The 15,808-nt window shown below is 45.2% G+C and overlaps 1 protein-coding gene across 3 annotated transcripts in view; it reads right to left on the reverse strand.

The window, feature by feature from the left end:
* The window catches only part of LOC143770554 (phospholipase A2-like), a 69,382-nt gene that overhangs the window by 35,463 nt on the left and 18,111 nt on the right, over positions 1–15,808 (reverse strand). The window contains exons 1-2 of one of the 3 annotated variants that reach the window (XM_077260259.1): positions 8,251–8,293; positions 3,597–3,675 (exon numbers count right to left, since the gene is read on the reverse strand). In XM_077260259.1, coding sequence (XP_077116374.1) covers positions 3,597–3,630 — 34 coding nt within the window. In that variant the 5' untranslated portion in view covers positions 3,631–3,675; positions 8,251–8,293. Of the gene's footprint in view, positions 1–3,596; positions 3,676–8,083; positions 8,294–15,808 lie in introns of those variants that run through there. The other 2 variants (XM_077260258.1, XM_077260257.1) reach the window with 2 other exon arrangements.

Consider the following 15,808-nt stretch of genomic DNA (forward strand, 5'->3'; position numbering starts at 1 on the left):
CTAAGGGGTTGCCTCCGCCGGTGCTGCCCCCTGATTGGTTTAAGTAAAATATCTGAATGCTTTGCCATTGTAAATAGTTCATTGTTTTTCTCTGCTATTTTGCTGCTAAAACCCATCCAGGGTTAACACTTAAAGGGATCCCTTTGTTGACCCGGGATCCCTATTGTTTTTGTTTGTTTTCTACGTTTTGCACAAGTTATCAAAGAACTGCTGAATCATGAACAATGCATGATACAAACTCCTTGTATATAGTTTGCACCTTCTTAAAGGTGCTCTCTACTGGTTTTACATAAAAGACGGACTCTTTGCGAAGATAAGGTTCTTGGAACCTGCACTGGAGTCCTTGCTGCATACGGACTTGCAGCTTGAAAAGTTGCACTACCTCATAGAGACTTGGTCCCCTCTTAAAGGGGATGTTCACATCTTGCACTTATGAACAGTGTTGCCTTAAGCTGGTTGAATGGCAATAATGTCTTGAAAAGAAAGTATTAATGATGTTGATATGTGAAAGTTAAATGTAACCAATTAGTTGATTGTAAGAAACGTTCAATAATGTTAATAGAAGAATGAGGACAGGAAGTGAACCCGTAGGGGTTAGTGGTGAGTCCTCCTAGGAGCCATATAGGGATGGCTCAGTGATCTTGAACTGAAAGAAAAATATGTTCTATACTGTGTATAGTAGTGGAAGGACAGTAGGCTCGGACGGAAAGGAGCGGTCCTGTAACAGAAAGAGGCAGTAGGTCTGGAGCAGTTAGGACAGGCGGTCCTGCAGACGTAAAGTAGGAGAATGCATAAAAGTTAATTAGCCTTATATGTGATATAAGAAGGTCTTTAGTGGATTTAGCGAGTACGTCCTTAAAGGCAAAGTTGGATTATTGTTCAGAATTTGCACTCAGTAGAATACCCGGTTGGGTAAGAAAAGTTATTTATAGTAAAGTTATTTAAAAGTATTTAACCATGTTTGTAACGTTCAAGTGTCCTCACCTCCCATAAAGGGAAGCTCTGTTAAAAAGTTGACTTGTACTTGCATTTTCAAAATTGTATGTCTTTTTGCTGACATGTATTGTTGTTTTCTTCCCAGTCCAGGAGTACTGACAGAGGCCTGGCAAACAGAGAGAAAGCTACGGGACCGCGCCTGCACTTCATAGCGGCGGTGCCCTAAGAAAGGACAAGAAGCGAGATTTATTGTGCTGAGTGAGAAACGAGATCAACGCAACAGGGAGAATGCCAGTAGGAGCCGTGCTGTTAGACCGAGGCAACATCCTACTGAGGCGTAACTAACCGGTGGCCGGAACGCCGAGGAAGTACAGAGCTCTAAGCATTACTTCAAACCAACGGCAGGGCAGAGAGCTATAGGCTGGCTGTCTCACCTACATCACCTACGCAGACATAGGGGGCAACTTGTGGAGAGGGGCGACTCTAGAGTCCCGGAAGAACTCCAGGCCTACCCCGTCATACGGGTGCGTCCTACCATAAGATCTGGGGGACGAGATTAAGAAGAACATCAGAATCGAGTTGTGAGGGAACACGAGAAACAGACACAACAGTTGGGACTATCCCGTAAGCACAGCAGGGGAGGACCACAACACATAAGCGCTAGAAGGAAGGCACAGATTTCCACCTGCGAAGGGAACTCTGGAGGTGCCATCGGACCGGCCGGACATGTGCAGCCCGGCTAACCGTATTCCGGACTGAGGACCCAGAAGCCTTCAGTAAAGAGGTAAAGAGACTGCAACCTGGTGTCCTCGTTATTTACTGCACCGCACCACCACCACCATCCACATCTATTACTGTACGCCCCTCAGCAGGGTCACGGACCGGGTCTAGCCACCGTGACAACCCCAGAGCAGAGACTCAGAGGCCCGGTACCGGGTACCCCTCGGCCCTGCGGCAGTGGGGGTGCTACACTTATATGTGTAAGATTAGTATGAGCCCATAAGACCTTACTGCGATATAAGATACGGGCAGAGGCAGCGTATAATAATTGTAGGTGATGGCAGCCCAACTAGTAGAAACACTGCCTCTGCCTATACCGCAGTAAGTCTCAAATACTCAGAGGCTCGTATTTAGGTATAGGGAACACATCCATTAATCATATAAGATATTGTTATTCCCTGAAGTACTAAATACGCACAATTAAAGCACACTACTAGCCGAACCCCTTCACGCTAGAACCCAGTACCAGGTCCAAGAAGTCTCTCATGGACAAGTATGACCACCCAAAGGATTAAATATATATTTTACATTCTAAAAAACTACATAAAGGAAAGTGGGCTGATGCAAAAGTGTGTGCACCCTGCATGGTTAGTACCTAGTAGCACCCACATTTGAAAGTATCACAGCTTCTAATCACTTTTTGTAGCCAGACAGGAGTCTTCCTATTCTTGACTGACACATTTTCGTCCATTTTCCTTGGAGAATTCCTCCAGTTCTGTGAGATTCCTGCGTTGTCTTTATACAGATGGTTTTATGTTTGCATCAAGAATTTGTTGAAATCTCATTGAATCCATTCTTCCCTCTACCCCTGAAATGTTCCCCGTGCCATTGTCTGCAACACAACTGCAAAGCATGATTGATCCACCCCCATACTTATTGGGTGATGAGATGTTCTTTTCGCCACACATACCTGTGATCATTGTGGCCACAGAGATCTATTTTATCCTCATCAGTCCACAGGACTTATTTCCATGATGCTTCAGGCTTGATAAGATGTTCTTTTGCATACTTCTGACACTTCATTTTATGGTGAGGATGCAGGAGAGGTTTTCTTCTGATGACTCTTCCATGAAGCCCATATTTGTGCAGGTGTCTCTGAACAGTAGAACAATGTACCACAATTCCAGAGTCTGATAAATCTTCCTGAAGGTCTTTTGCAGTCAAGCGGGGGTTTTGAGCAATCCTACGAGCAGCTCTCACTGACATTTTGCTTGGTTTTCCATACCTTATCTTGACCTCCCACTGTTCCATTTCTTAATTGCGTTTTGAACTGAGGAAAGGGCAACTTAACGCTTTGCTTTCTTCTTATAGCTTCTCCTGCTTTGTGGCCTCCACCATTTTCAGAGTGTTGGGCAGGAGCTTAGAAGAACCCATGGCTGTGGCTTTAGGCACAAGGTTAGAGGAGGCTGGGTTTTTGTAAAGCTGGGAAATTGGCATCACTGGGCCTTTCCTAACGATAACAGTGAACGAGCCATAACCCTAACAGGATAATTAAGCAAAAAAAGAAGAAATTATATTTCTATGGGGATGGAAAAAAATAAGTCATGGCTCTTTAAAGAAAGAGGGTAAAAAACCAAAGTGGAAAAGAGAAAATTTAACAATATCCTCCATATCTACTGGAGATCGACGTGCTGATGTACAGTCTGACTGTAAATGAAGTTTGTTGAAGGCAACATGGATTACATACAGGTAGCAGTTTGGTTACCATGGAATACTAGGCCCGATTTGCCATAGCAACCAATCACATAGCAGCGTTCTTTTTTTCATAGTAGTTTACAAATGATAGCTGATCTCTGGTTGTTGTGCGTAGTGTGTTAGCTTCAATAAACTTTATTTGTAGAGTCGCAGAGAAACGCTTTCTAGAACAGGGCTGTACTCACAGATTACTAGGAGGGCGAGTTGCGAGGGCGCCATGTTCTACCGATCGCAGCAGACTGAGGCAGAGACGGGGTGACGGTTCTGTAAGGATGAGAAATAAAATCGATTGACGTATATTGTTACTAAAGGCCATCATAGTTTCATAGAGCAGGATCAGTTAACAGCAGTGCAGCAGCTCAGCAATGCCAGTCAGCATTATCATTATTGCCGGTCATACATTAGTCAGCCGTATGATAAATTCAGTTGTACAGCAGAGTGACTCATGTGACAGTGTTAGGACTCGTTCGTATGGCCGTATTTTCGGTCCGAGTCCGACAAAACATTGCATTGCATTCAGACCAATGTTATTCTATGGCTGCATTTTTCATCAGACCGAGCCTTCCCGAGGATAAAATCGTAGCATCCACAATTTGCATCCAATATTCAGATCACATTTGGCCATGTAAGCAGGGCTGCCACTAGAAATTTCGGGGCCCCATACTGGCAAAATTTGGGGGGCCCCCTTGAGACTCCGCCCAGGCTCCACCCCAGCCCCGCCTCCACGCTCCACCCCTCAAACTGTCCACAGTCCCACCGCTCTCTTGGAAAAACTCCACTTCTCACCTATCACACATTGACAGTTCCCATCACCAGATGACACATATAGCCGGAAGCTTTTGTTTTGGCCAAAAGATTTTTTAAGCCACCAAAATGACAAGGTAGACACTTTTGGCCAGGCCCTACTCTACTGTAACCTATTAAATATTTGTTAAAATATGCAATACAATTTAGGTATATTTTTATTTATTTTTCAATTTTTAAAATGACCTATAATACCACATACAAGGAACAAATACCACAGCACCATGACCAGATGACATATTACCACCACAGTGATCGAATAATATCAAATACAAGGAACAAATACCACAACATCATGACCAGACCACATATTACCACCACATAGTGACTGAATACTACAATACTGATCAATAATAAAAAGCCCACAATACTATCACCATAAGTGCCATTATACACAGGAGATCTGTACTTAGTATGCAGTGTCTGTGTAGAGGTAATACAGCGATCGCTGGTGACATTATACACAGGAGCTCTGTATATAGTGTATAGGTAATCCAGTGATCACTGGTGACAATATACACAGGACCTCTGTATATAGTATACAGTGTATAGTGTCAGTGTATAGGTAACACTGACTCACCAGTGACGTCTCTAGGTGAAGTCCTTCATCTTTCATCCAGCACAGATCGCCATCACTTCATCCAGCCAGGACTCGTCTCTGCAGGAAATAACACAGCTATCTCGAGTTCCACTTGCAGAACACATTACTTAATTTTCCCAACTTCTACATTACACCACATGAAGAAGGCGACATAGTATCATTCTACACAGTAATAGGACTGCCCCTCCATTTAAAACAGTGTACTAAAAAAATAAAATAAATACATCACTGCAGTAATAATATCCCCTAATTAGCCCCTATGGTAATAATATTCGCCATCCTAGCCCCCGTGTGTCTCATTCCTGGCGTCAGCCATATGTTCTCCCATCCTGCCCTAATAAGTATCCATTCTGCCCCATATGATCTCCCCATCCTGCCCCATCTGTCTCCATCGTATCCATCCTGCCCCATGATCCTGCCCCATCTGTCTCCAATCATGCCCGTATCACCATTCTGCCCCGTCTCCAATCATGCCCCCATTTCTGCAATCATGCCCCCTGTCTCAATTCTGCCCCATCGGTTTCCAATCCTGCCCCATCTGTCTCCAGTAATGCCCCAGTGTCTCCAGTCATGCCGCCATGTCTGTCATCCTGCCCCCTGTCTCCAATCATGCCCCGTTTCTCCATTCTGCCCCGTGTCCAGCATTCTGCCCCTGTGTCCAGCATTCTGCCCCAGTGTCCAGCATTCTGCCCCAGTGTCCAGCATTCTGCCCCAGTGTCCAGCAATCTGCCCCAGTGTCCAGCAATCTGCCCCAGTGTCCAGCTTTCTGCCCCAGTGTCCAGCTTTCTGCCCCAGTGTCGAGCGTTCTGCCCCAGTGTCGAGCGTTCTGCCCCAGTGTCGAGCGTTCTGCCCCAGTGTCGAGCGTTCTGCCCCAGTGTCGAGCGTTCTGCCTCAGTGTCGAGCGTTCTGGCCCAGTGTCGAGCGTTCTGGCCCAGTGTCGAGCGTTCTGGCCCAGTGTCGAGCGTTCTGGCCCAGTGTCGAGCGTTCTGGCCCAGTGTCGAGCGTTCTTGCCCAGTGTCGAGCGTTCTGCCCCCGTGTCGAGCGTTCTGCCCCCGTGTCGAGCGTTCTGCCCCCGTGTGCAGCGTTCTGCCCCCGTGTGCAGCGTTCTGCCCCCGTGTCCAGCGTTCTGCCCTGGGCCGCCCGGATCGCCGCTCTCATTAAAAAAAAAAAAAGTTCCGCTTACCTGCCGCGCTCCTGCTCTCTCCACGCAGCTGAAGCGTGCACTCACCGGCGACTGACAATGACATCAGACGCCGGCGACATGCACGCTGTGGCTGACGTCAGCTGCCAGCCTCGGATTGGCTGGCGGCTGTTAACTATTGACGTGCGGGCACGGGCCTGCACGTCAATAGCGTTAAACAGCTGCAGCGCCGGCCGCCGCTAAAGGCCCGGTTCAGCCTGCGGCTGCCGGTAGGGGCCCGGTGAGCAGATGAGACGGGGCCCGATACAGGCCCCCTCTGCTCACCGGGCCCCATACGCCAGTCACGGCTGTAATGCCCTGATGGCTGCCCTGCATGTAAGTCAATGAGTTTGTGGAAAAAAATCAGACTGCACATGGATGGTCCGATTTTCACGCACTGACACAACGGAGAAAATGGAGACTTTTTTCTCCATCTTCTCATTTGTCAAGAAAATCGTATCACATTCTGATCACACTGATGAGAGAACATGCGCTGTATGCATCCAGCCTTACTCATACAGTACATTGCAGTCAGTCATTTATTAGTCAGTAGGGGTAAGCAGGCCCATGGAAGTTCAGGTTCTGGTACCTGACCTTTATTCAAACTGTAGAGAGAGAACTGTACCCGAACTTAAACTACAACCCAAACCACATTGAAAACAATGGGAACCCGGACTTTTGAACTGAAAAATCTCTCTATTAGTCAGTCGTACCTTACAAAACCTAAGATTAAAAAAAAAATGAGCAAGTACCCTGTAAGTAAACAAATAGTAATAGTGCATTTGAGGAACATAAGGGGACTTAGTCCTTAAAAGCCATCCCACCGCGACCAGTTGTATCCATATGGACAGCCCCTCCTCTAGTATTAAACCTCTCCATATGTCAGCAGACCTCAATATAGATGGGGACAAGGCAGGAGTCAGACATCTTACCGTGGGAAGCCATATAGATGAAATGTCTTACTCATAAAGGGGGAGCTACGCCCCTGTTTGTACAAAGTGCAAAAAAACGACGGCAAAACTAAATAAATGAGCCGGAAGATATGTTGGTATAAGTGCAATGTGTAGTAATAGTGCTATTTATTTATTTTCTTACTACAGGGTATTTGCTCATTTTGTTTTTATCTTAGCTTTTTGGTCGTTAAATGGCCACAGTGTGAATATGCACATACACACCAGTTATACCAACATATGTTCCGGCTCATGTCTTTGGATTAGTCATACATTACAGCCAGTCATCCACTAGAGTCAGTTGAACATAACTTGGTCATACTGTACAGTAATCAGTCATATACTGGTCAGTCGTACATTAGTCAGGCTTAAATTATCAGTCGTACATTAGTCAGTCGTACATTAGTCAGTCGTACATTAGTCAGTCGTACATTAGTCAGTCGTAAATTATCATTCGTACATTGGTCAGTCGTACATTGGTCAGTCGTACATTAGCGTCAATCATACAACACTGTCAGTCATTCATCAGATACAAATTATGTCTCACAGAACTAAAGAAAAGATCTTGCAAGTAAGATCTGGGTGGGATGTGATTTGCATATTCTTCTAATATTTCTCATTGCCTGTAAAGCCCCCCCACACAGAGGAGATAGCTGCCGGCTGAACGATTGTTTGATGGTTTCACAGGGGCACGGTGGATGATTCTTCTTGCATTCTCTGATAGTCACTGGTAAATTCCTTTGTATTTTACAATCTCTTCTGACCGCTGCTTATCTCGGGGACAACAAAATTCTCATCAGACTTAAATTGGACGCCTCGTTTCCCCAATACACATTAGACTGTTGTCCCACCAGTGTCAGTGGGTTCAGCCAACATTTGTCTGATTATGGGGGGACTTTATACTTACCTCTACTTCCCCCCATCGTCTCTTATGAGAGCCAGTCATGGGGCAGAATCTCTGATACATTAGTGTATACCATATGGTGTAATAGAAGTGTCAGTGATACAACATTATCATCAGGCAGTGTCAGTCGTACATCGCTGTCAGTCAGACATTACTGTGACACTGTCAGCCGTATACTAACGTCAGGCATACATCATTGTCAGTCTCACGGAAGCATTGCCAAGTAATATTACCAGCGCTCTGAAGATCTGATTATTCCGCACAGTGCCGCACTGTTACATGTATCAGGATGTTGATACAATGTATCCGGCAATCTCTTCCCTACAGGAACTTCTGTCTTATTGTAAATTATGCAAAAATCAGAAGAGACCATATGTAACCAGGAGTCCAACGTACTCACACCTGAGAAGTGCACGGATCCTCCCCGCTTGTCCTAGACAGTGAGGGGGGCACTTTGCCAAATTATCAATTTTCAGGTAGGAGGAGTCACTTTAAATGTCAGAACTTTCCTCTGCAGTTACAAAATCAGTCTTTTGTCTCCACCAGTTCTCAAGAAATAGAAAGTTTATCATGCTGCAACAACTGTTATGAAATGGCAGATAACAGCGAGCACACACTTCTCACTCAAGTTACTACCATAAACAAAAAGAATAGTGTAAAGTTCTACACTGATACTATTTGGCCCCAAAGGGAATACTAGGATCAGGGAGCGGACATATTGATGCAACCACGCAGGGGCCCGAGAGGTCAGGGGGCCACATCCACCTCCAAAACAGGTGGAATTATGCATTCTGATGGGCTATTGGACTGTTCTTGCACGGGGCCTCTTTGGTCGGTGTCCCCCAGTGACATGGGATTCTTACTAATAGAGTTTTTGCAAGGGACCTCATTTATGACTTATTTCAGAAGTTTGATGTCAGAGTTATAGGGTGACCCATACCAGAGTAAACCACATGAAGTTACGCAATTTCCAGCATTTGTCTACAGAACCGTGCCATGCAAACCCGTGCAACATCACAGGTTTCACAACACTGATTGGCAGCTTTTTGTGTGCACTGTGCATAGGCAGAAAGCTGCATCTTCTCTGATTTTTGCAGCATTTTTTATGCCTTTTCCCCCTTATTTGATGTGTTTTGGTGCAGATGTGAAGCAGTCAACGTTTTCTATGCTTTTTTATAGTACTGAAAAAAGTAATTGCAGTTTTTTTACATGTTTTTTTTTTTTTTAGACTCCACCCAAAACCGCACAGTTCAGCAGTGTCTTTAGACCACAGAGGGTGCAGTTTTCATGAAATCACATCCACTTTGCTTGAACAATTAAACGCAGAAAAAACGCAGCATTTACATTACAATTGAAAACATAGCAGCAGGGGGGTTGAGAGTCAAAGGACTGTGAGTGCAGATCTCACACCTTGACCAGCTCAGAGCAGAATAAAAGGCTTGTTTGCCATGTGACAGACACAGCAAATCATCTTGCCACAGCTTGCATTGATGTGCCATCCTGGATGAGCTGCACTACCTGAGCCACTTGTGTGGGTTGTAGAGTCCGTCTCATGCTACCACGAGTGTGAAAGCACAACCAACATTCAAAAGTGACCAAAACATCAGCCAGAAAGCATTGGTACTGAGATGTGGTCTGTGGTCCTCACCGGCAGAACCACTCCTTTATTGAGGGGGTATTGATAATTGCCAATAATTTCCATCTGTTGACTACTCCATTAGCACAACAGCATGTGAAATTGATTGTCAATCAGTGTTGCTTCCTAAGTGGACAGTTTGATTTCACAGAAGTTTGATTTACTTAGTAGTTAGATTCTGTTGTTTAAGTGTTCCCTTTATTTTTTTTTTTAGCAGTGTATTTATATTTTCACTTCAAGCATCTATGCAGTCTATGTCAGTTATCCTGGGGCTTTACCTAATTTGCATACATATTTTTGCTGACATTCCACATTATATGTTCTGACATTTTATAATTACATATGAGTGGATAATTCTTTATGAAATTACATGTATAATAATAATGTTTTATTAAATTCTCCCTGTCAGCTACTGCTTTTAGTATAAGCAGACAGGCCACCGTCCCTGGTTGACCCCACAGCCATCTTGGGACCCGGGGTTACTATGTAGACCATCAACACAACGCGATTGCATTGCGCTGTGCCGATTAGAGCACAGAGGGAGCTCACTCCCTCTACGATGTCCTGTGATGTCCTTGTCACTATTGACAGCGGCTTCACAGGGTTTAAACGCAGGGTGTGGGGGTCGCTGCAGGGTGTCACCTCACACATAGAGCTGACACCCGCACTCAATCGCGGCGGTGCTCAGCGTGAGCCCACGCAATCTCGGCTCAGTATGTATACAGTGGTTTGCGGGAACTCCGCTCCTGTCGGCGCATGTCAGGAAGGACTTAAAATTGAAATTAATGAATTGGAAGTGAGAAAAGTTTTCAGCAGAGAAAAAAGTGGACCCTTTAAGGAAAAGCTATTAAATGAAGACAGATTCAGAGAGTTGGCTGACAACAGAGAGCAAAGGTTGATGGGGCTGTAGCCTGTGAGTCAACCGGATGATGAGAGTGATGATGACCAGCAGAAAGCCCCACATGGCAGCCTACAAAGTCACTCACAGGCCATGTGCAGAGCGCTACCTGCAGGACAGGTGATATTGACATCTGGTTGCAGTTCTGCTGGCTCTGGGGATGACAGTGACAACAGTGGCCAGGGAGGGGCGCTACTGGCAGAGATCATGCTCCTGGAGTCCCCAGTGTGCCTTCAGAGATTCCATCTTGGAGATGATTTACCGGAGGAGGCATCTGGTGACAAAAGAAAAAGGTAAAGACCACCAAGTCAAAGCTGCAGAAAACGGTAAGCTACATGTATGCCCCCTCCCTGTAACCACTGAGTCAGCTACAGGGGCAGCTCGCTGTATAAGTCCCATTGCCAGCCCAGCCCGAATTCTTCTATGGATCCGGTGCAATGGCAAAAGGTGATCACAAAGCGAGGTAGTGAGGCGCAGAGCTCTGCTTTTAGTAGTGGGGACATAGGGGATGCTTCAGCTGAAAGGCTAGAGGCTGGACAATGAGGGTGGTCCGGTGGTAGGTGTTTGGTCAGTCCATGATACGGTGGTGCGCTCCTCAGTGGGAGCCGGGAGCACTGGTGTGGGGGGCAGCTCCGGTAGCCTTGGCTCCTTTCAGTGCTATTGCCTTTGATCACTTAGTTGAGAAGCGGTGGCGGTGTGATGGGCTGCCGGAGCTGAGGGTTCCAGGTTTCTAACCATAGTGTTATTCTGTGTTGGTACCACTGGTCAGCAAGATCCTGATTCTAAGCATGAGTAGCGCCTCACAGCGGCTAAAGATCAGTGGCGCCTGGTATTAAATGTGAAAACGCAATGCAAATTACCAACTGATTCCCATGGAGGCTAAGCTGACAAAAGTGGCTGGCTCTATAAATGCCTGGAGACAAAAAGCAGATGACTTAGACAATAGACTACGTCAGAATAATATCCGAATTATTGGTCTGCCAGAGGGGTCAGAGGGTCAACAACCTGAGGCGTTCTTGGAGGGGTGGCTTAAGTCTTCTCTGGGAGATGAATTTTCTTCAACATTTGCTGTGGAGAGAGCTCACCGGGTTCCCAAGAAATCTCTTCCTCCCGGGGCTCCGCCTAGACCTTTCCTGGCACGCATCCTTAATTGTAAGGACAGGGATGCTATCTTACGGCTGGTACGTTAAAAAAAGCCCTATTAAATTTAACAACGCTTCGATCTCGATTTTTCCGGATTTTTCCATGGAACTTCAGAAGCAACGAGCCAGGTTTATGGAGATTAAGAAGCAACTCAGAGACAAGAACGTTGTCTACTCAATGATCTATCCAGCCCGACTCCGAGTTGTTCACAAGGGCTCTTCTGTGTTCTTCACGGATCCAGCGGAGGCAGCTGAATGGCTACGATCTCATGGGGCGTCTAGTGCAAAAGAATCCTAAAATTCATCTAGTCAAAAAGAATTCTACCAATAACTTAAGAAGAGCTCTCTCTGGAGATGTCCAGATTACTAACAATACCGGACGCTGAATCCAGCGAGGGTATCCCCTTACTTCTTTGACAATAGGAGCACAGGACGTTGCTCCTATAATGTTTGGTTCCTGTTATATTTTTTCTTTACTATTGGGTTTATCTGTTGTTTATGTAGAAGCTTCCGCCAACAGCAATCTCATTTCTCGTACACCAACTTTGCTCTTTGCCCGAGCTACAATACATATTATATTTTGACGAGTAAACATGGGTTCTGAAATAGTATGTATGACCTGGAATATCCGAGGTATTAAGTCCCCCCGGAAGAAAATTAAGGTGTTTTCCCAAATTAGACATTATCATCCCCATGTAGTGGCTTTGGTGGAGACGCACTTGACCAGGGATACGGCCCAATGTGTACAGAAACCATGGGTACAATGGTACATCCACGCGTTTCATACAAGCTACTCGAGGGGTGTGTCATTATTGATACATAGAGATGTTAGATGGGAGGCCAGAGAGGCCCGTAGAGATTCGGAGGGTCGTTTTGTTTTCGTACATGCGTTAATTAACTCTCGTGAATATGTAATGTTATGTGTCTACAATCCTCCCCCGGCTAAAACGTCAATCCTCCGGATGGCAATGAGTTTTGCTTTACACTATCCAGATGCACAAGTCATTTGTATGGGTGACTTTAATTTAGTTATGGATAATAATCTTGATAGACTGAGATTGGATTGTGGGAGATCGGGGGAGCCCCCTTCTTCATCTCCGACCCAGCTGGCACTATTTATGGAGGGCAGTGGATGGTTGGACTTGTGGCGGATCCGTCACCCAGGAGTGAGGGGACATACCTGTCATTCATCCACTAGACAATCTTTGTCCCGCATAGATTATATATTTGGTTCTGGTGGCCTGGCAATGTGGGTAGATAATGTGGAACAGGGTAACAGGGGGGTATCGGATCATAGCCCGATTATACTCAAACTTAAATATGGACATCCAAATAATAGTGGGGTCTGGAAGTTGAACCCCTTTTGGCTGAAAGTAATGGATTCTAACGACAGAACAGTAGATCAATTTAACTGTTTCATTCTGTCCCAACCAGAACCTCAGAACGTCAATTTATTTTGGGACACCCTCAAATCATACTTAAGGGGATGTTTATCTTCCACAATCTCATATATAAAGAGGGTAACTATGAGCGAGGATGGTGAGGTGGAACGGAGGCTGAAAGATGCAGAGGCCGCATATATATCTAATCAAACTAGTGGCAATAGAACAGAGTGGCTGACCTCACAAAGGTTATACACTCAGTATATAGACACCAAGTCTAAGCGTAAACTGTTTTTTACACGTCAGACGTATTTTGAACTGGGAAACCAAGCAAGTACATTTTTGGCCTTTCTGGTGCACCAGCATAATACGTCCAACACAATATTGCAGATTCGTGCACCAGATGGTTTACTGGTATCCACGACTGAAGAAGTACTTCACTGTTTTTATGATTATTATGAATTGTTGTATAGGTCAAAAAGCGGCCTCTGCGTCTCGGAATGTATGGATTATCTATCAGATATAATATTTCCCACATTGAGTCCCACTCAGAGCCTTTATGGATGCTGAGTTTACATTAGAGGAGGTAGAGCATGCCATAATGGAAATGGCTTCTGGGAAGGCTCCTGGGCCGGATGGGTTTCCCATTGAGTTCTATAAGAAATATCGGGATATACTAGCACCACTCTTATTGAAGGTATTTCGGGGTATATGAGAGGGAGGATATATGCCTGAAACCTTCTATGAGGCAAATATCATTATACTGAAAAAGGAAGGGAAGGACCCGCTGGGCTGCGGATCCTATCGACCTATATCGTTGGTCAATGTAGACTACAAAATCTTTACTAAAAATTCTAGCCCTTAGATTGAATTCTATTATTTTGGACCTCGTCCACCCGGATCAGACTGGCTTCATGCCCGGTAAGAGCACCTCTATTAATATTAGACGAGTCCAATCGATAATTCAATATAGCTCTTTGGTATCAGACAATAACTGGGCATTAGCGTCACTGGACGCGGCCAAGGGCTTTGATTCCCTTGAGTGGCCCATCCTGTCGGCATGCTCACAGAGGTATGGTTTTGGGGATAAATTTTTAAAATGGATCAACATACTATATATGAAACCTAAAGCCCGTATAATCATAAATAGCTCCATCTCCAAGTCCCTCTCATTATTTAGGGGGACCCGTCAAGGATGCCCTCTCTCTCCAGCTCTCTTCGCTCTTGCGATAGAGGCATTGGCAATACGTATGAGATCCTCCCCTAACATTAAGGGTATAGATATAGCAGATCGGGTGGATACCATCGGCCTATATGCTGATGATATGGTGATATTTATGGATAGGGCGGAAGAAATATTGCCACAGGTGATTGCCACCATAGACACCTTTAGTAAATACTGCGGTTTGTATATAAATTGGGGTAAATCTACTTTAATGCCTCTTTCTCATACCTCAATGTCGGGCCTTGAAACTCTGTCTTCGTTGCCTGTTGTATCCAGCTTCAAGTACCTGGTTGTCTACATGTCCCAGCGCAGTAGCTCTGACCTTCGACTTAATGTTTATCCACTGTTAGAACTAGTCAACTCCAAATTTGCATCTTGGAGCAAACTCCCACTGTCTGTTGCTGGCCGTATTAATCTCATAAAAATGATACTGCTTCCTAAACTTAGTTATTGCCTTCAACATAGCGCAGTACCAATACCCAAATCCCTCTTTACAAATTTAAACTCCCAAATCGCTTCTTTTATATGGGGGAAATCTAGACCCAAGCTTAGATTGTCTGCTTTACAGAGACCTAAACAGGGAGGGGGAGCGGCATTGCCGGATTTCTTTCTATATTACCTGGCCGGACAGGCTAGGGCATTGGGCACATGGATGCCTGATGGCTGTCCCCCCAACTCTGAACATCATTTGCTTCATTCCACTCGAATTGAATGTCCATTGAGCCTCTTAGAATTAGAAAAAATAAACGTCCCCCGCCTGTTGCCTATGCTTCGGCTGGCACGATCAGTATGGAAACAGATTTAAAAAGTTGTGGGATTTAAAGATGTTATAGCTGAAATGCCCCTGTGGAGGAACAATTACTTTCCGGAGCTGCTGAACCACCCATCCACTGAATTTTGGACTTCACATGGTGTTCTCTCGGTGGGTGATTTGTATGACCAGGGGACCTTTGTATCCTTTGAACAACTACAGAGTAGACATGATATCCCGAGATCCCAGTTTTTTCACTTTCTACAACTCAGATCAGCTTTCCAGTCACATATGAGAGGGGTGGGTGCAGGCCGAACTATCTCATCTCTACCTTTGATAGGAATCCTTAAATCACAGGGACCCCAGGGCCTTATCTCTTCTTTATATACTTATATGCTATCAGCACGGATTGGACCTGCTATAGGATCCATTAGGGAGAAGTGGGAGGGGCTTATCCCTGACATACAAGCAGAAGATTGGGAGGAGATTTTAGAATCTCCACTCGGGGTGTCCCCATCGATTAATAATAGAATGACCCAGTTATATATAATATACCAATCATATTTGACTCCAAAATGTCTTTTTAGGATGGGTCGACTTCAATCCTCAGAATGTTTACGTTGTCATTTACCTGATGCAGACTTCGTCCATATGATGTGGAGCTGTCCTACTATCCTTCAGTACTGGAAAGAGGTGACATCACTGTTAACATCCCTATTATTAGTTGATGTGGAAAAAGACCAGAGCAGCACAACCTCAAAGGTCCCGAGATTCAACAACATGGAATAGTCCGGAAATTGCAGAGTGTTCGGCAAAGACTGGAGGTGCTAGCGTGAGGCAATGAAGTACATGGCAACGACAAAAATAGGAAGAAACGCCATAGCACTCACCGGTCTTGCAGTTCAATGATTCTTTATTGATTCA

Source organism: Ranitomeya variabilis, chromosome 4 (assembly GCF_051348905.1).
Source record: "Ranitomeya variabilis isolate aRanVar5 chromosome 4, aRanVar5.hap1, whole genome shotgun sequence".
In the NCBI taxonomy this organism is placed as follows: domain Eukaryota; kingdom Metazoa; phylum Chordata; class Amphibia; order Anura; family Dendrobatidae; genus Ranitomeya; species Ranitomeya variabilis.